This window comes from Sus scrofa, chromosome 1 (genome assembly GCF_000003025.6).
Source record: "Sus scrofa isolate TJ Tabasco breed Duroc chromosome 1, Sscrofa11.1, whole genome shotgun sequence".
In the NCBI taxonomy this organism is placed as follows: domain Eukaryota; kingdom Metazoa; phylum Chordata; class Mammalia; order Artiodactyla; family Suidae; genus Sus; species Sus scrofa.
Genome location: NC_010443.5, coordinates 113,834,114 through 113,854,627, shown reverse-complemented (window position 1 = coordinate 113,854,627; position 20,514 = coordinate 113,834,114). Strand labels below are relative to the sequence as shown.

The 20,514-nt window shown below is 39.8% G+C and overlaps 1 protein-coding gene across 1 annotated transcript in view; it reads left to right on the top strand.

Annotated features, from left to right (window-relative positions):
• Window positions 6,176–20,514, top strand: part of AQP9 (aquaporin 9) — a 50,073-nt gene continuing 35,734 nt past the window's right edge. Inside the window, exon 1 of the mRNA NM_001112684.1 lies at window positions 6,176–6,290. Coding sequence (NP_001106154.1) covers window positions 6,180–6,290 — 111 coding nt within the window. The 5' untranslated portion in view covers window positions 6,176–6,179. The remainder of the gene's footprint in view (window positions 6,291–20,514) is intronic.

Here is a 20,514-nt window from a genome sequence, read left to right as displayed (position 1 = left end):
CCTACACTACAGCTTGTGACAATGCTAGATCTTTAACCCACTAAGCAAGGCCAGGATTAAACCTGCATCCTCGTGGACAATATGTTGGGTTCTTAACACGCTGAGCCACAACAGGAACTTCAGCTTTTTGTTTTAATTTAAACACTTCTGAATTATGTTCATTTTTTCAACTTAGTATGATTGTATGCTCAAAGTAAAATGGTTATTTCTTCCCCAAAGAGAAAAAAGAAAAAAGGCAGAGGAGAGAGATGAAATGGTTGCTACAAACTGAAGGTTTGGATCCTCCCAAAATTCATAACTCCCAAATGTAGTGGTATTTGGAGCAGAGGGACTTTGGGAGAAATTGGTTTTGAATGAAATTATGGGAGTGGAATACCTGGGGTGGGATTGGTACTCTTAAAGAGGGATTGTAAGACTAGAGTTCTCTGTTGGCCATGTGAGGATACAAGATGATGGCTGTCTCTGAGTCAGAAAAGGAGCCCTGGAGTTCCCGTCATGGCTCAGTGGTTAGCGAACCCAAATAGAATCTGTGAGGATGCGGGTTCAATCCCCAGGCTTGTTCAGTGGGTTAAGGATTAAGTGTTGCCATGAGCTGTGATGTAGGTCGCAGACACAGCTCGGATCCTGCGTTGCTGTGGCTGTGGCGTAGGCCAGCGGCTACAGCTCTGATTGGACCCCTAGCCTGGGAACCTCCATATGTCACAGGTGCAGCCCTAAAAAGATGAAAGAAAGAAGGAAGGAAGGAAGGAAAGGTGTCCTAGACCTCTTCCGTCCTTACTGGCATCCTAATCTCAGACTTCCAGCCTCCAGAATAATGAGAAATAAATGCTTATTGTTTAAGCCATCTAGTCTAGGGTCTTATTATAATAGCCCAACTGACTAAGACTACAGAATTTGAAGTGGAGCAATTCTGAAGGAACATTTTTCAGGACAAGTAAGACCTGAGTTTTTAGGCCCCTGGAAAGAAGCCGGTGGGGGAAAAAGACTGAGAGAGTGAGGAGACTGTTAATTAGCCAAGGTCTCGGAGAGGCTAGAACAGTACATCGGGGCTTACTTTAGAAAGAAGAAAAGGAAAGGAGGACAACAGAAATACAATCAGAGCAACTTTTTGAGGAGAAAGAGATATAAAAGATATTATAGCTAGTGAATTCATTTGTTTTCCTAGTGGATTGGGAGAAAAATCATCAGCTGAGTTGGAGGGTTGGGGCAGGGAACTAGAGGGGCATGGAAAGGTATGCTGCTGCTGCTGCATGGAATAAAATATAGTGCATGGATCTGGATTATCAGCTATACATGTGTGATTCCTGAGCTCCATCCCAGATCTGCCAAATCATAGTCTCTGCTGAGTGATCCTATTGCACCCTAAAGTCTGGAACTTTTGAAATAAAAGGTTAACTAAGGATATGAGGCCACTGCTGATGTTAGATCACAATTATCTTTAGGGTCAATTAATACATTTACTTATATAATTTTTTTCCAGTGTTATTCAATAGTGTGGAAAGAGAGCATTAGAGAAAAATCGATGACTAGATACACTGGAGTTGGACTTTGGCAATGTGGGTGTAGAAGAAAGTCAATGGGTCAATGGAACCAGAGATGCTGGTAAGTGCATCATTAACCTGGATGACAGTAACGTAAGAACTGGGTGGAGAGGGAGGAGCTGGGGATGAAGAGGATGTGAAACTGATTTGTGAAAGCCAGAGAGTGGGTTGAAATGCAGGAACTGAAAGTTTTAGTCAGCGAAGATGTGTCTTGGCATTGACAGATTTTGAGAGAGGAGATGGTGACACATTCCCAAGAGTGGCCATTAAGTGGACTTCTGAACTAGAGTGTGGATAAAGTTGACTAAAGTATAAGAGGCTGGGGATGTAAGGTCAACATGAGATGGTTATCCTCATGAACACCAGACTTGCTGAATCCCATGATGGAAGCAAAGACGTTTACATAAGGCAAAAGCAGATAGAGAAGAGGATATTGAGGTCAGGGAGGGAAAGAGGAAGAAATAAAAGAGCTGGGCAGACTAGCTCTGGAGATTTAGCATGGCATGGTCTAAGTACGCACAGTTTTAGAACTGTTGGTGGCAAGATGAGTCAATACAGTGACCTCTAGGATGTCCACGTGGTGATAGCTGGAATTGTGATTCAGTACTTCCATGCATGCTTCTATTTTACCATATAACATACTCACTTGGAGGTCTTTGTCATGTAGACTATTTAATTCCTTAGACCTAGAGATTTGCCATCCTTATTTTAGAATCACCACTTGCTTAATGTTGTGCCTGACATATAGTAAATAATCAATAAAAGGTTTTTCTGGACATATGGATGGATGAATGAAAGAAGACACCCCATATTTCCAACAGGAACTTTGGCATGAGGGTGATTTGCACAGGGGAATGTGAATGAATTAGGTTTGATGATGAATTCATGGTGCTGGAGGTGAAAAACATAACTGTCCTCTGAAGGTAGAATGAAAAAAATTGTAAAGATTTCATTCTCCTCCCACTGAAATGTTCAGTACCACAAGTTCAGCCTCCGATTTCTTCAAACTCTCTCCTTAGGTAATCTCACACTTTCTTTTAAAAATTGAATTGAATTGAATTTTAGGTTAAGTTCATCTTTATTAATGGCTTCAGTTATCACCTTGAGGAGCACACAGACCTTCCCTCTGAATACAGATTCGTATCATTTCCTATTTGACATCTTCTTTCAGAAGCACCAGAGAGGCCCGGAGCCTCAACCTGCACAAGAAGAATTCATGGCTTTCTCTTGCAGTCCTGGTTCTCTTCCAGCATTTCCTCTGTGAGTGTTAGTGCCTCCTTCCCCAGCAAACTAGGAATTACAGCCATCAAACTTGAGTTCCTTTTTCTCATCTTTCATATCCAATCCAGCAAGTCCTTCCGGTTTTAATATATAAAGAACCTTTGAGTCCTTCCATTTATCTTCATTGTGAAAGCCACCACCTAGTCCTAGTATCCTGTGATATTCCCCAGTGAGCCTACATATTCCCACCTTAGACCTTGTCCCCTAAACCCCTCTACATCTCACAGTTAGGATGATCTTTCGAAAGCTCAAATCTGATGGTATCCTGTTCCTGCTTAAACAACTTCGGTGACTTATTGTTCTTAACCTTAACCATGATTTACAAGACTCAGTATGGTCTGGCCCCTGCCCACAGCTCCAGGTTCATCCTTTGCTATCTCCAGGAGCCAGTCACAATGGGTTTCTTTCATTCTCAGACAGGCATCATATTGTTCCCATCCCCACTGAACCCCCAAGATCTTTTTTAGTTCATGTGGTTAACATCCTTCTGATCCCAGCTCAGACATGATTTCCTTGAAGAAACCATCAGAGACTTCTGGCAAGGTGAACTCTCCCTGTTACATTTGCTCATAGGGATACGTCCTCTGTTTTCATAGCATACATCTCTGTTGCTATTTTGTATTTCTGTATGTATAATGATCTCACTCATGTCTGTCTCCCTCACGAGACTCTAGGCTCTGTAAGGAGCAAGAACACTGTATGCTTTTGTTAAGTGCGATGCTCGGCACATAATGAATATGCCATAAATATTTGTTAGGTGAGTAAATAGACAAGGAACACCCTTGTGTGGTATTGGTGATAGGGATGGAGTAGGCACAGGTAGTTGTAGAAGTCCCAATAAAGGATCAGAGATAAGAGAAATCTAGGGGATGTTGGGAGATCACTGTAAGTCAACTGCTCAAAAAGCCATCAGAATGAGGCAAGCTTGCTTGACTAGTGGAGACTCAAGACATTGGGTGGGGGATGGGATGAGGCCTATATTCAGATTCAGACCCAGGGCAAGAGTTGAGGACCATCCTTCTACTGATTTGAATCCACACCTGACCAGATACTAAGGAGGAGCTGCTACTTGGAGAAAGAGGAAGAGGAGGTCTTTTCCAACTCCCAGTCCCATTGGATAATAAACCTGTAGTCTACTGGATCCTGGGGGAAGAGTTCCTGAGCCTGCCTGCTTGCATCTCTCACAAGGGCCCTATCTTAATAAATCTATTTCTTGCCTATCACTTTGTCTCTTGCTGAATTCCTTCCACATGGAGGCCTGAAGAACCTGAACCTCAGTGTGTCCAGACCCTGGGTGAGTGATTCTAATTTAAAACCATGGGTTTAAATCCCAATCTGGGTTTAGGCCAGGTTTGAGTCCTGGAACATGGGTTTAAGTCCCAATCTGGGTTTTGGCTGGGTTCAAGTCACGGCACATGGGCTCAAGTCCTAATCTGGGTTTTGGCTGAGTTTGAGGCCTGGCACGTGGGTTCAAGTCCCAATCTGAGTTTAGGCTGGGTTCGAGTCCCAATCTGTGTTCTAGCTAGGTTCAGGCCATTAGTGCTGTCAGTTTCATTAGTTGTACTCACCATAATGAAGTCCATCCACTGGGACTTGGGGATAGTAGGGTCATAAATAGCCCTTCTAGACATTGGTATCCATGATAACTTAACCAGGAGTCACAGTTAAAATGCAGCATTCTTGTCTTGGATCTGCAATAACATGTCCTCAGGAAAGTTACAATCTCTTTAGGCCTAAACTTGTGATCTCACCTACAGATTAGGTGTGCCCTCTGTCTTTGAATGTTCTACAGCTGTTTTCTCCAGATCTCTGCTTCTCTTCCAGCCTGCCTCCTCAGCTGGGAATGACTGTGGGCCTCTTTCAAAGATAGGGGAAGGCCTGAAACAGAGCCAGCTTCTCTGTGGGAGGGTTGGGAGGGAGCACACAGCAAGGGTACTAATTCCATGGGACTGCCTTGGTATTCAGAAACAACTGCTGGATTCCACTTCTTCCTACCAACCAGTTTTGAAAAACAAGGGTTGAATATTTGACATGGTGTGAAGCAAGTCCTAAACACAGATTGTTGCTTACAAGGAGGTTAATTCATCAAACTTAAAAGAAAGAACCTAGGAGCCTGGTTTAGATATAGTTACCCCCTTGCTTTTTTAAATAGGGTGGCATATACTCAGGTTGACCTCTTTCTGGTTCAGTGATCTCCAAGCAGCATAGACTTTCAAGTTACTATTGTTTATTTGCTAGATATTTTGCCTAAATACTTCACAGTAAATGAAGGAGAGCAACTTGGTTTCCAAACAGGAATGCTTCTTAAGAAATTGGCTTCTCTGTCTTTATGATTCTTTTTTTTTTTTTTTTTTTTTTTTTTGTCTTTTTAGGGCTGCACCTGTGGCATATAGAGGTTCCCAGGCTAGGGATCAAATCGGAACTGTAGCCACTGGCCTACACCACAGCTCATGGCAACACCAGATCCTTAACCCAATGAGCAAGGCCAGGGATCGAACTTGCTTCCTCATGAATGCTAGTCAGATTTGTTTCTGCTGAGCTGTGACAGGAACTCCGTCTGTCTTTCTGATTCTTGATCCCAAACTATTTGCAGATGAACCCTCAGTACAGTAAGAGAGGAGGAGACCCATCCTACAGACTTGGTTGGGTAACTTGTAAAGGTCTCTCTCTATGTTAATTTCTTCACCTCCAGAATGAATGCAGTGTTTCTTAACACTTTTAAAGGATGTGTCCTTAAATCACAGAAATGTTACTGGGAGAAAACAAAAGGGATTAATCTTGTAGAACAACACGTTTATATTTTCTTCGTGTTCTCCAGTTTGCATGAAATTTCCTTCAGAAAAGAAAGCTTACGCTGAATGTATTAGACAATTCCAAACTACACCTCAAACAACCACTTTTAAATAGAGGGAAAAAAAATCAGAAGCTTGCAATTGTGCAATATGTAAATCTCTCCTGGACTAGAGCCCATCGCTGTGGTTTGGCAACACAACCAACACATCTCTTTTCTCATCTCTTGAAGAAAAAAAAAAAAACCCAACAGAGAAAAAAATACTTTGAGAATAAAGGTAATGATTAATCCATCAGGCACAAAAAGGATTGTTTTGGGAATTTCAGGTTCTAATTCGTCATTTCAAATAAACAGCAGCAAACGGGGGATAATGATTTCACCACAAGAGGATTAGAGCCACAGGCTCTAATTGGAACTGGATTTAGACACCCAGTGAATCTCGTGAGTAGCTGGAAGCACCTCCAGGAATCAGTGAGTAGCTGTCAAAACTTCTATTTCATATGCCATTGAAGTAGGGACCAGAGGCAGGTATAGCAGAAAACAGTGGTCGTTGGAGAAGACCCAAGATGCAGCCTGAGATGGAACAAAAGAAAAAAAGCTTGAAGCAGAGACTGGTCTTGAAGAACAGCTTAGCTAAAGAAATGCTCTCCGAGTTCTTGGGCACGTTTATAATGATTGTAAGTACTTTCTGATTTCCTGAATTCTGACCCAAAAACGCCTCACTTGTAACCTTCCTGGTGGTAAAGAGTTTTACCATTGTTTAAGTTCATCATTAGACTCATGTCTTCCAGGAAATAGTAAGTTACTTCCAGACTGTTTGGCTGCTTGGTGGCCGTAACTTTGAGGTTTCTGTTTACTCAATTCGTTTATCCACAAAGGGGGATGAGAGTGGAAGAGAGGGCATGAAGTACCTTCTTCATTTCAGGGATCTACTTGGGCTCTAGGATGGCTTTGTAATTAAATGACAGCTGTTAGAAATTTTTCTTGGTTGGTTAATTGCTTTATACTCGAGTTTGTTTAACACAAACATTGAGGTGATTTAGTGACTTGAAGTATTGACAGTCAATAAATATGGATGCCAAGAAATAGCTTAATATCACAGGAGTTTGGCAAAGTTTGTGTTGTCAGATCACTTGATTTTTACTAAATTGGTATTGCATTAATATATTAGGTAGAAACTGTGTATTGTGCAATGGTCCAGTTTGAGTTTATTTCATTTTCCCCTCCTCTATTTAACTCCAGCTAATCTCTAAAGAGTTTTATTTAGTTATAAAAAACCTTCCAGATATAAAGGAAGGGTGGATTTTGTCTGGACATTTGCACAGCTTTTAATAAAAAACTAGAAAGGTTTACTTAAGTGGCATGGACTGTAGGCTTTCATCCTGCTGCATGATCCAGCATTTTCTGGACCCTGAATTTTTAGCTGGGTTCAAACTCTTTGTGATAAGAAAATTTAATGTATATTTTCATGTGCAGAAACTGCTGATTATAACTTACTTTAAAAACCAACAACAAAAACCTGCTCTAAGATTCCCTACTCCGGGAACAAATAATTTTATTTTTCTTTAGATTATAGATAATTGCCCATAAACTTTGTACATTAAAAGTTCTTTAGGAGTTCCTGTCGTGGCTCAGTGGTTAACAAATCCAACTAGGAACCATGAGGTTGCAGGTTTGAACCCTGGCCTTGCTCAGTGGGTTAAGGATCCAGTTTTGCCGTGACCTGTGGTGTAGTTTGCAGACACAGCTCAGATCCTGCATTGCTGTGGCTCTGGCATAGGCTGGTGGCAACAGCTCCGATTAGACCCCTAGCCTGGGAACCTCAATATGCCACAGGAGGGGCCCTATAAAAGGAAAAAAGACCAAAAAAAAAAAAAGTTATTTGGCAATGTATAGCATAGTGACTAGATTTAATAATATTGTATTGCATTATTTGAAAATTGCTGAGAGAGTATATTTTAAAAGTTCTCACCACAAGAAAAAAAATGCGTGTGGTGATGGACATTAACTAGATTTACTGAGGTGTTCGTTTCATTATGTAAACAAATACTGAATCATTATGTTGTACACCTGAACCTAATATATTGTTATATGCTAATTATACCTCAATTTTTTAAAAAAAAGTTCCTTGCTTTGGGTAAATACATAATAATTCAGGAGAAAAAGCCAAGACTGAGAAATGAACATGAACTCAAACTAGTAGAAAATGAGAGAGAGAGTAGTAAGTTTCTCGGTCTCTGAAAACCTCTTTTTACCTGATTCATTCAAATGTTTTCAAGGTGTTATGAGCAATTTCTTACATTCCCTCTTGACCATTCTCACCTCTCATTCACATGACTTAGTTAGGTGGGAGCAGGGTGGAGGGGAAGGGCGTTGGAAGGAAAAGAGATAAAATAAAATTCCAAGATTCTTCTGATTCTAGTCACCACTTATTGGGAGATAGAAACCCTGGGGTCATTATTACTTGACAATTCAATTCCAAAGGGGAGAGTTGTTACCTCAGCCAGACTTCATCCTCTGGGGAACCTATGGTACACAGAAGTGAACAAATTCAAGTACTATTCTGAGTGCTCTGCAGATAATACAGAAGAGGAAGTGAACTAAAACATCTACATATTTTGTAACCAAAAAAAAAAAAAAAGTTAAACCCCTCTTTATTTCTTAATGAGAACCTATTTCATAACCCCATCCCGTATGAGTTGAGACAATGAAAATGGCTTTTAGCCATTCACTATTCTACTCTTGCAAAGAGTAAAGTGTTTCCCCTTGCTATCCAAGGTGGGAGCTAAAGAAATAATATCTTAATACTGTATGTTGAAAAATTAAACTTTCTATTTTCTGGCTAAAGATAATCATTGCCCAAAATGTTTGATTTTTATATATATCATACATACATTTTCTAAAACAAACTCTGATGAAATCTTTAGTTGTGATTAAAATCTTGAATTTTGTTAAGGCTTCTGGGGATGTGTAAACAAGAAATTTCTGCTAAACTACATTTTTTTTAATATACATGTAAATTAAAATTTTAATTTTTAATAAATCTATAAGGATTTGCTCCAAGGTTATCCAAAGTAATTGTTTCTGCTCTTTAGAAAAAGTGCACTTTGCCTTGCTTTCTCTAGCAAAAAGTTTCGAGTGTTGGTAAGGCATGGGGCAAAGGGAGTACTAAAGAGATGAGAGTATATCAGGACTCAAAGGTCCTTCAAATTTGTGAAATTAGTTTCTCCCCAGCGGCTGGGAGTCTGATGCCATTTTCCCACTTCCTCTCAAAAACTACTCTAGGAGTTCCCGCTGTAGCTCAGCAGTAACTAACCTGACTAGTATCCATGAGGATAAGGGTTCGATCCCCGGCCTTGCTCAGCGGGTTAAAGGATCCAGCAGTGCCATGACCTGTGGTGTAGGTCGCAGACACAGCTCAGATCTGGCACTACTGTGGCATAGGCTGGCAACTACAGCTCCGATTTGACCCCTAGCCTGCTGTGGGTGTGGCCCTAAAAAGGCAAAACAAACAAACAAACAAAAATGTATATTGCCTAAATGGTCCAATCAAAAGACAAGGAATAGCTGAAAGAATTAAAAAAAAAAAAAAAAAAAAGGCACCTCCTCTAAAGGGTATGATCTCAAGCTCATTCACACTGTGGTATAAATGACTGATAAGGGCTATAGGTAGCATTAAGAGAAGGGAAGGTCCATGAAAAATTCTTCATAGACTGCGATTTAAGACATTTAAGTCATAAGCTAAAGAACTAGCTCTAATTTGACCTTTTAGACATTAGGATATGTAGGCCTTTCTGCCTTTGCTGATGCCAGGGAGGTCTGCAATGCATCTTCCCCATCACAGCGAAGAGGTTAATAAGCATTGAGCTGCAAAGTTAGGGAGCATGTGTCAAGAACCTACCATTTGTTGGCCTCTTTACATTTATTTAATCCTTACAGTAGCTGCATTACGAAGGCTTTATTATCTTCCACAAACAGTTGGAGAAATGAGGGCTCAAGGAGATGAAGTAACTGGCTAAAGCCAGGAAAGTAGTGAATATGGATTTCTTTCTTATTCTAGAACACATGCTCTCCACATGCTTCCACTCATTGCTGGATTTCCTCAGCAACATCCTTGATAGATAGTAAATCACACTCTGCTTTAACATTTCCATAGATTGAAGCCACGACTTGGCACTGATTTTCTTGTGGGAGACTGTATGAGTTAAACTGATGAGTACCTGATGAGACCAGACCATCAGTTGTGCTCCTAAGCAGAAAAGACTACTCAACCCAGGTGGAGGGGTGTGAGGTGAAGGCCTCTGCATGTGGGCCCATGGTATACGGGTTTCAAATTGCACATTAAATATATACTATATGTAAAAGGAGTTCCTGTCGTGGCGCAGTGGTTAACAAATCTGACCAGGAACCATGAGGTTGCAGGTTCAATCCCTGCCCTTGCTCAGTGGGTTAACGATCCGGCGTTGCCGTGAGCCGTGGTGTAGGTTGCAGACGCGGCTCAGATCCCGCATTGCTGTGGCTCTGTCATAGGCTGGCAGCTACAGCTCTGATTAGACCCCTACCCTGGGAACCTCCATAAGCTGCGGGAGCAGCCCAAGAAATGGCAAAAAAGACAAAAAAAAAAAAAAAATTCCTGACACAGGATGCTCATTACATGCTGGCTCCCTTAGCCCTCCATCCTTCCGTCTTTTACTTGAGAGTCTTTGAGATATTTAAAAACAGCTGCTTTGTCCTCTCCTTGTCATTGTGCTGTGCCTTTCCCTAGCACCAACTACAGAATTCAATCCATAAATAAACGGGACTCCATCAATCAATGAATCCTGTCAAATGCTCTTTCTACCACAGCAGGATATCAGAGAGAAAATCCTCAGCCAACTCCACCTGCTTCTTTTATCTACTTGTGATTTATGTTCAATATTCTGCCTTTCATGGAGCTGTACTACTGCACATGGGTGTTCTGTCACTTTAAGAAAGTCCAAGAGCCAAACATGAGGTCCTAAGTGGGTTCTTGCCCTGTGCCTTCAAGAGGGGGTAAAAGGGCCTGAAGCGGAAGGTACTCTTGTTCCAAATAGCTACGTGATGCGGACAAAGATAGCAAGGGTGTTAACACTCACTTTAGTCCTGGAAAAATCTAACAAAATAAGGGAATTGTTCTTATTTTACAGACGAGGATATGGAGGCTTAGTGTGGTAACACACCTTGCCTACAGGCAAATGTGTTGTGGAGCTGGATTTAGAATCAAACCTCTCTGGTTTCTCTTCATTCTTCAGCATGCTTTTGAACTTTTACTATCGCTGCCCCTGATTATCTACGTTACTGTTTTGTATGTTTTACAAATGCAAATATATGGCTTCGTAGCTGGGATATTCTTCTACCATTTGAGATTCTCCCTTGCACACACTTTCTGAGATTTATCAACTGGGGACATGTAGAGGGAGGTAATTCAATTTAACTCTTGTGTAATATGGCAGGTTTATACATCCATTCCCCTCATGAACTGTTATTTGCAGTGTGTCACAATTACCAGCACTACTGTTATGAACATCATGTACAGTCTCCCATACATGAGTTCCTCTTGAGTACATTCCTAGATGTGGGTTTGGTGGCCCAAGGGCATGTGTATCTTCATCTTTATGTACATTGTAACATTGCTTTCCAAAGCGATTTCAACTTTATACCACTAGCAGTAACATGATCTCCCATTTCCATACACTCACCAATCCTTGATACCATCCAACTCTTTTATGTTTGCTCATTTGATAAATAGGAAAAAGAAGTTCACTAGCAATTTTAACAAGTTCCTAGTGCAGTTGATCTTTTCATATTTACTGAGCCTTAAGGTTTTTTTTTTTTTCTGGAAATTGCCTCGTCATATCCTGTGCACATTTTGGCTCAGTTTGGTTTTATTTTTCTACTTTTTCTTATTGGTTATAGAATACTGATATTTATTTAAAATCCAGACATTACATCCTTGTGATTTTCACCTTTTTATTCGGACCCTGTATAATTAATTGTATTTCTTGCTTCATTACATCCCAATTAAAAGCTACCAACCTTCAAATGGTGATGGAAATGGTACCCAATGTATTGCATCGAAGCCCACTCGACCGTCCATGAGTGGAGACCTGTTTTCCCCTAATGACGCCCCATTTAAGCAGGAAGCAGTCAGAGCGGTCGCCACCCCTTTCCCTGCCCACAGTTAGAGTCTCCAACTCTAGAAGGGAGGATTAAGGCAGAATAATAATTCAGGTAGTCAGTGTAGGAGCCTGGCCTTTGATGCATTCTATGATATGGCTATTGATTAACATTTGTGGCTTAAGGACTCCAGAAAGTAACATCCCCACAGGTCTTGTTTACTATAGGGAGTGTACCTATGCCCAGATGGACATTAATCTCTAACTCTCTGTGACTCAGTCTATGAGAGGAGAAGGGCAAAGAAACCATGAGACTTAGAGGACATTTCCACCTCCTAAGACTCCTAATGGACAAGAACTGATATAGGTAACCGGGAAAGGCCAATGGGAGAAAACCCCATCGTGACACCTCCCCAACTTTAAAGGATAAAAACCCCTATAAAAAAGCAAAAACAGACATTAAAGATATTTTGTAGGGTTTTGGGGGTTTTTCGTTTTGTTTTTTTTTTTTTGCCACATTTGTGGCATGCTTAATTCCTGTTGCCAGGGATCAAGCGATAGCAGTGACAAAGCCAGACCCTTAGGCTACCAGGGAACTCCTATTTGTGTTTTCTAGTTACAGTTTAGGATTTTGCTTTTGATGTTTTAGTTGTTTAAACTATTAGAATTTTTTGATGTGTGATGTAGAGCAGGTGTCTCTTTATCTGGAAGGATAGCCAATTGTTCCAGCACCATTTCTGGCAAGTCTGTCCTGTCTCCACTGGTTGTGATGCTATCTCTATTATATACCAATTCACATGTAAATGTGCTTGTATATTTAGACTTAGTTCCATTGATCTCTTGATCCAAACCTGTACCAATGCCACATATTTTTGCTATTTATAATTGCTTTTTAAATAATTTTGTTACCTGGTATTTTTCCTCGTTATTTTTTTCAATATTGTTTTGACAGTTTTTAGCCTTTTATTCCTCTACATGAATTTGAGGATCCATTATCAAGTTTCATACAGACTCTGTAGAGATTTTGACTGGAATTGCACTGAATTTATATAGTATTCTGGACAGAATTGGCATTTTAAAATATTGAATCTTCTCATCCATGCATAGCTCTTCATTCATAGGTCTGCTTTTTATATTTCTTTCCAAAGTTTTATAATTTACTTGGTATCACTCATATATATTTTTGCTTGGTATATTTATCACTACCTATGGTTATTATCCCTATTGTGAATAGTACCTTTTTAAAATTATATTGTTTAATTGGTGATTACTCAAGTTTAGGAACAATGTCGATTTTTGTCTGCTGACCTTGCATTCAGGAAACTGTAATTTTCTTATTGATTCAAACAATTGTATATATTATCTTGGATATTCTATATACATCAAGGCTATCAAATCTGAGTGCTACTAGCAATATGTGGCTACTTAAATTAAAATCAAACTTAAATAAAATAAAAAATTTAGTTCCTCAGTCTTCCTAGACCCATTTTATATCTTCAAGAGCTGTGTACGTCTACTGACTACCATACTAGACTATATAGATAGGGAAATTTCCTCTCATTGAAAAATGTTTTTTGGACTGTACTGACACAGATAATACTTTTTTCTGAGAATGTGAGAACTTTTTATTTTCTTTCTTTCTAGTCTTTAAATACTTAATTTCCCTGTACTGTCTTATTATAATGGTTAAAACCTCTCGTACAAAGTATAAACCATAATTGTGGCATTCTTGTTCTATTCCCAACTTTAAGAAATCTGCTTTTCATGTTTTACCATTAAACATGATAGTTTCTGTAGGTTTTTTTTGGTCTTTCTTTTAGGGCTGCACCCGTGGCATATGGAGGTTCCCAGGCTAGGGGTCTAATCGGAGCTGCAGCTGTTGGCCTTCACCACAGCCACAGCAACGCCAGATCTGAGCCATGTCTGTGACCTACACCACAGCTCACAGCAACACTGGATCCCTAATCCAATGAGCAGGACGAGGGATCAAATCCGCAACCTCATGGTTCCTAGTCGGATTCATTTCCACTGCACCACCACTGGAACTCCTTGGTAAACATTCTTTTTTTTTTTTTGTCTTTTGTTGTTGTTGTTGTTATTGTTGTTGTTGTTGTTGCTATTTCTTGGGCCGCTCCCGCGGCATATGGAGGTTCCCAGGCTAGGGGTTGAATCAGAGCTGTAGCCACCAGCCTACGCCAGAGCCACAGCAACGCGGGATCCGAGCTGCGTCTGCAACCTACACTACAGCTCATGGCAACGCCGGATCGTTAACCCACTGAGCAAGGGCAGGGACCGAACCCACAACCTCATGGTTCCTAGTCGGATTCGTTAACCACTGCGCCACGACGGGAACTCCCCTTGGTAAACATTCTTGACTTGAGAAAGGAAATTCCTGTCTATTCCTCATTTACGAAAGCTCTAATTAGGAATGACTGTTGAATCTAAAAAAAAAATACCTTTCTATATCTATTGAGATAAGCATATAGGTTTATTATTTATTGATAAAGAAAATTGCATTGATAAATAAATATTTTTAGTGTTAAATCATCTTTACCTTTCTGAGATTAATTCCCACATAACCATGCAACATTTAGTTTGCAATGTTTTATTAAGGATATAGGCTATACTTTCTTTTTATTAAGTTGTCCATGTCTAATTTTATAACCACAGTTATATTAGCTTTATGAAATGAATTGGAATATTTTTCTTATTTTTATATTTTCTGGACACTTTGTATAAAAATGAGGATTTTCTATTCTTTGAAGATTACTTAGCATGTGTACTGAAAAAGACAGAAAAAGGAGAGAGATGTGTGAGAGAAGATTTCTCTAAAGCTATGTCTAATTTAGATTTTTCTATTCTTAATTCCATTTTGGCAATTTATTTTATAGGAAAATGTACTTTTTGGTTTTCAAATGTAATCTTTAGAAATTAATAGAAGTGAAAGCAGTAATTTTGAAATGATTTCTCATAGTTTGCTTATGGCTTAAAAAAAATCTCTACTGTACTGTGGTGCTATCTTTTCTTTAATTTCTAATGTGGTTTCTTTGATCTCCACTTAGTAGTTTCTGCCTCAACCTTTGTTATATTCTCCCATTGAGTTGAGCAGCTTTCTTTATTTCTCCCTTTTGTCCTGATTACTCTTCCTATTCTTTAAGTATTTACCCTTCCTTAAAAAAAAAAAAAAAAGTTTTCTTGGAGTTTCTGTCGTGGCACAGCGCAAACGAATTCGACAAGGAAGCAAGAGGTTGCGGGTTTGATCTCTGGCCTCCCTCAGTGGGTTGGGGATCTGGTATTGTTGTGAGCTGTGGTGTAGGCTGGCAGCTGAAGCTCCGATTGGACCCCTAGCCTGGGAACCTCCATATGCTGTGGGTATGGCCCTAAAAAGACAAAAAAAAAAAAAAAAAAAGTATTCTTGCATTAGCAAAGTTTAAAGAGAATCAACATCTATTTTCTTCTAAACAAAATCTTTTTAAAAGCCTAATTATAATTGACCACTCCATCTTATACCATTATTATCTAATATTCTACACTAGTTATTCATATTATTGGTATTTTACAAGTGAATATTTATTTAAATTTACCATTATTTGCCAGCTATTTGCTAATTATTACTGCATCCATCTATCACTTTCTTTCAGGTGTAGTCTTCCTTGTGCAGTAAGAAAAAAAAAAACAAAAAACAACAACAACAAACCTTTCTTTAGGAAATGTCTCGGGAAGGGCTGTGGGGAATAAACTTGTTCATCTTTGCCTGACTATGTCTTTCTTTCACTCTCAAGGTTCAGTGATAAATTAACTGATAAATTTTTGGGTGATGATTGGTTTTGCTTAGCATTATACAGGGGACATCCCAATGTCTTAAAAAAAAATTGTTTATTTTTTGGCCACACCTGTGGCAAGTGGAAGTTCCCAGGCAGGGACTGAACTCAAGCCACAGTGACAATGCCAGATCCTTAACCCACTGTGCCACTAAGAAACCCCCCAATGTCTTTATTATTGCTGTTGCTAAGTCTGTAATTGGTTTAATGTTTGTCCTTAATAATCTGTATTTCTCTGACTACTATTATGAGTTTCTCTTTTGTTTTCCTGAAATTTCACTATAATATTATTAGGGTTGAATTTATTTTCTTTGTAGTGCTCAAGACTCATTGTTGATCTGTAATTTAAAGATTTGCAATTTTCATCAATTCTGGAAAATTCTCCACTTTATCATCCTACCTCTCCCCCAGACTCTATTTTTTTCCTTTTAGAATTCCTATTATGGGAGTTCCCGTCGTGGCGCAGTGGTTAATGAACCTGACTAGGAACCATGAGGTTGCGGGTTCGATCCCTGGCCTTGCTCAGTGGGTTAAGGATCCGGCGTTGCCATGAGCTGTGGTGTGGGTCGCAGACGCGGCTCGGGTCCTGCGTTGCTGTGGCTGTGGTATAGGCCGGTGGCTACAGCTCCGATTAGACCCCTAGCCTGGGAACCTCCATATGCCGTGGGAGCAGACCTAGAAATGGCAAAAAGACCAAAAAAAAAAAAAAAAAAAAAAAGAATTCCTATTACATTTGTATATATGCTTGATACTCTTTTTTTTTGTTTTGTTTTTTAACCATAAATCTATTCCAATGTCTCCATAATGAACTTTGTGTAATGTTCTCAAATCTGTCTTTTGATTCACTAATTCTCTAATTCAGTTACAACTAGTCTTTTGTTTAATATATGCCTTAAGTCTTCAGTTTCTTTAACATGTTTTCACTTCTAGAGTTATATTTGGTTCTAATACTTAATTCCTCTTCGTTTCTCTTATGTGTTTATTTTTTAAAATCTATTTGACTCACTAAAGCCTAACATATTTACAGTATTTTATGGTGTGTTAGTTCCAGCATCTGAAGTTTTGGCGTTGCTAATCATTCTCCTTATTTTATGCACTGACTTATTCACAAAGAATCACTTCCTTAAGGCTTTGTAAATTTGTACTGTAAACTCTCCAGGAAGGCTGATTACTGAGTGTAGGAAATCTGAATGGCCTGAACTGTGGAGTTGTTCTACCAAAATGGGTTTGCATTTACTTCTGCTAAGTTGCCTAGGGATATCACCAGCCAGAAATGATTGTGGTGAAGTGGAAAACTGAGAAAAGAAGATTGATGAATGTGGGTGCCATGGCGAAGAGCACTCACTCTCAAGAACAGCTCTCTGCTCCCTTTCTTCCACATGGGATGTGTGACCATGAGTGATTAGGAAATCCCATGCTCTCTACACATGAGGCTGGTTCCCTTCATGACCTTAGGCCTTGAGTCAGTATCAACTGAAGGATTTTCCTGTAGGCTTCCCTTACCAGCAATGAACATGAGGGGCCAGACTAACTTGGGAAATTTCAGAGTTCCAAAGGACCTGAGAAGGAAAGTCTGTTCTGAGTCACTGATCTTAGGGCCACAGACTCATAAAGCCAAATTTGATTCTGCCAAACAAAACTGCTTGTAACCCTTGCATTTCCATTTAGACTCAGAAAACTTGCTATTTTCATTACTCTCCAAGGGAAAGTATCTTTGATTTCTACTTTCCAGAAGCAGGGTCGGTTAGTTTCTCTTTAGTAACAATATGTACTGCAAGATGTTTTCATTATTTGATAAGAAGTAGAATTGATCAAGAGGCTGAAAGATCCTAGTAGCAACTCCATGTATCTAGTGGACACCTTATTGCATGTCTGAGGTTACACTGCTATGTTCACTGTCCTTGCAAAGCAAAGCAATTGTTTTAAAAGAAAATAGGCCAGCAAAATGTGCTCCTCCACCTCAGCTGTTCTGATAGATTGGCCTGGGATGGTCAGTTAAGACCCAAAAGGATTTGAGGCCGTGGTCCCTCTCATCCTAAAATTAGCCCACATGGTTTAGACTCTCTCTGAAACTTTCTTAGGAGGAGACCTACCTCAAAAACCTATGCCTCTATCAACAAGTGATTGGTTAAAGAAATCAGGGTGCACCACTGCAATGGAGTCTTATGCAGACATTAAAGATAATGAGGCCAATCTTTATATGCTGATATAGAAAGAATCTATGAAATGAAAAAGCAGACAAAAAATATTATATATAAAATACTTCCATTTGTATAGATTTTAACAGAATGAACCATGAAGTATTGATAACAATGACCTTTAGAAAATAAAATACAAAATCTAGGGTGGGAAGGACACAAACTTTCGTATTTTATAACATGCTCTTTGTAGCTGAAAATTTTTTACATGTTCAGGCATATTTTCTTTATCCCTCTACTTCCCTCAAAGGAGCTTACTCAGTGGAATTTATCCCTTCCAAGTGTTTTAGGAAGTTGCTCAAAATGTTTTCTGAAGAATACCAGTTCCATAAAACGCAAACAAGAATTACACGGAAAAAAAAAAAATGCTGTCCTTCTCAAATATGCTTTGGAAATACTGAGTTCAACCAAGTTAAGCAATTTTCTCAACGGTAGGAATTATCAGAGCCTTTAATGTTCATTGTAACTCTCTAACAGGGAACTAGAATACAAAGTTGTCCCCAGATTTACTTGACCATAAACCCCAACTTGTGAGGAGCACGTCATGGAAGTGATGATCTGTGGAAAATATTTTGGGAACTGTAGGCCCTGAAATGCATCTAAGAAACACATCAGTGCCTCAACTCCTCCATCTTCAGGGTTCTTCCAGATTGAGAGTGATCCAAAGTATACTTGACATTGTTGGGCCACTCTCAAATAAAGAGAGAATTGTCCTAAGCAACCCCACCCCCACCTCATCCACACCCAGCACACTCAGCCCCATCGTTATCCTAATATGAATACACATACCTTAATATATAATTAGTTTCTTATTCTATACCTGGGATCATAACCAAGCTCTTGTATAAGCCAATGTTATCTGGGATGAATTGAGGGTCTGAATGCCTTGTATAAGTCTTTTAAGCCTCATGGAAATAGCAGAATTTAGCCACCTCTCATTTCTGGGCCTGTGTTGGTTCATGGTACTCTTTTCTACCCAGAGAGCAAGGAGATTGGTCATTTGCCCATTCACCTAATTCTCAAATCTCAGATTCTTCTCTTTTTTTAATGAGTCTGTAATAACACCTCTCTTGAAGTACAGCTGATTCTTGAGAGGTGATTGATCATGCCCTGATATCATCTCAGGCTACATGCAACCCAATAATTTATTTTTAACTGGAATGTCCAGGTTTCAGTCTTGGTTCTTGGTGACTATTTTTGTTACAACTGAGAAAGTTTTATTTTCCAATTGGAAATCTAACTGACTGGAAAACCATGCATAAATAGGCATTCTGTCCCAATAAAGAAACCAAGTAGCTCCACGGAGACAGCAGCAGTTGTCAGCAGCAACACAAGGCTGGGAATCAGAAAAGCTGGCTCCAGATTCAGATTCTGCTACTTATTTGCTATATGATTTTTTTGTTAAGCCATCCAGTCCTCCACTTTTAAAAATAGGGATTAAGGGTTTTTTTTGTTTTTTGTTTGTTTGTTTTTGTTTGTTTGTTTGTATTTTTGAGGGCCACACCCATGGCATATGGAGGTTCTCAGGCTAGGGGTCTAATTGGAGCTGTTGCTGCTGGCCTACACCGCAGACACAGCAATGCCAGATCTGAGCCACATCTGCAACCTACACCACAGCTCATGGCAACACCAGATCCTTAACCCACTGAGCAAGGCCAGGGATTGAACCCGCAACCTCATGGTTCCTAGTGGGATTTGTTTCTGCTGAGCCACTCTGGAACTCTGGGGATTAAGCATTGAGAGGAATTATGGAAATAATGAATGCAAGAGTGCCTAGCCCACAGTATACATGCTGTAAATGTTTGCTCATTCACCCATCCAGTGGTCAAAATTAGGTGCAATCAAACCTGGGCCTTAGCACTTACTGCCTATGTGCACATGAGGAATTCTCCTGACCTCCTAACCTCTCTAAGCTTCATTTCCCTTTTGTAAAATGGAGACAGTAAGAGGAACTGATAGGCTGATGTATGGAACATGCTTAGCTCTTGGAAAACACTCAATGAATTGTACTTGTTTTCGCCGCTGCTGCTGTTATTATTATTATTATTATTACATGTTCCAATGGACAAAAGTCATGTAAAATAAATAGGTATAGAGAGGCAGATGGAGTAGGATGTGGGGTTTCTGGTCAACACATACCTACAGCACAGGCTGGAGGGCAAAGGTTTGCAGGGATTGGTGTACTGACGGATTGGGATTTGTTCTCCTTCCTCTCCAGTTACACAAGACAAAATTCTTAGAGGGGAGAAAGAAGAGCCTCTGGCAAGCCCTGAAGTGACCTTCTTCTCAAGAATGGAGATTATATTTTTTGGTCTTCCAATTACTATCTCTTTAGGTAAAGCGTTTCCCATTGTTAGTATTTCACTTGAAGGTAGCCACACACCTTCCTCTAGGAGCTGGGAGTCTGTCCTGAATCTCAGCCCAGGTGTGTTATCACCTTGGTATCTATGGGGCCAGGAAGTCACTGGCCCCAAAGTCTAAATGGATTTCTCTTCCCAGAACTTAAGATGGGAGCCAATAGCCCCAAGGTTTATTGAGACCAAGCAGGTGAACTATCTAAGAGAAGTGAGGATGGGATGGTCCGGGAGGAAGCAAGCAGTGTATGCCCTTTCTCAGGGAGCATCTTCCAGCCAGATCCTCTCCATTGTGACCAGGAAGGAATGGGTAAGGTTTTTATCTGATTTTCCAGTTTTTCAAGAATAGTCAGAAATCCAGAGTTCTGCATGTACTTTTTCTATTTTTTAAATA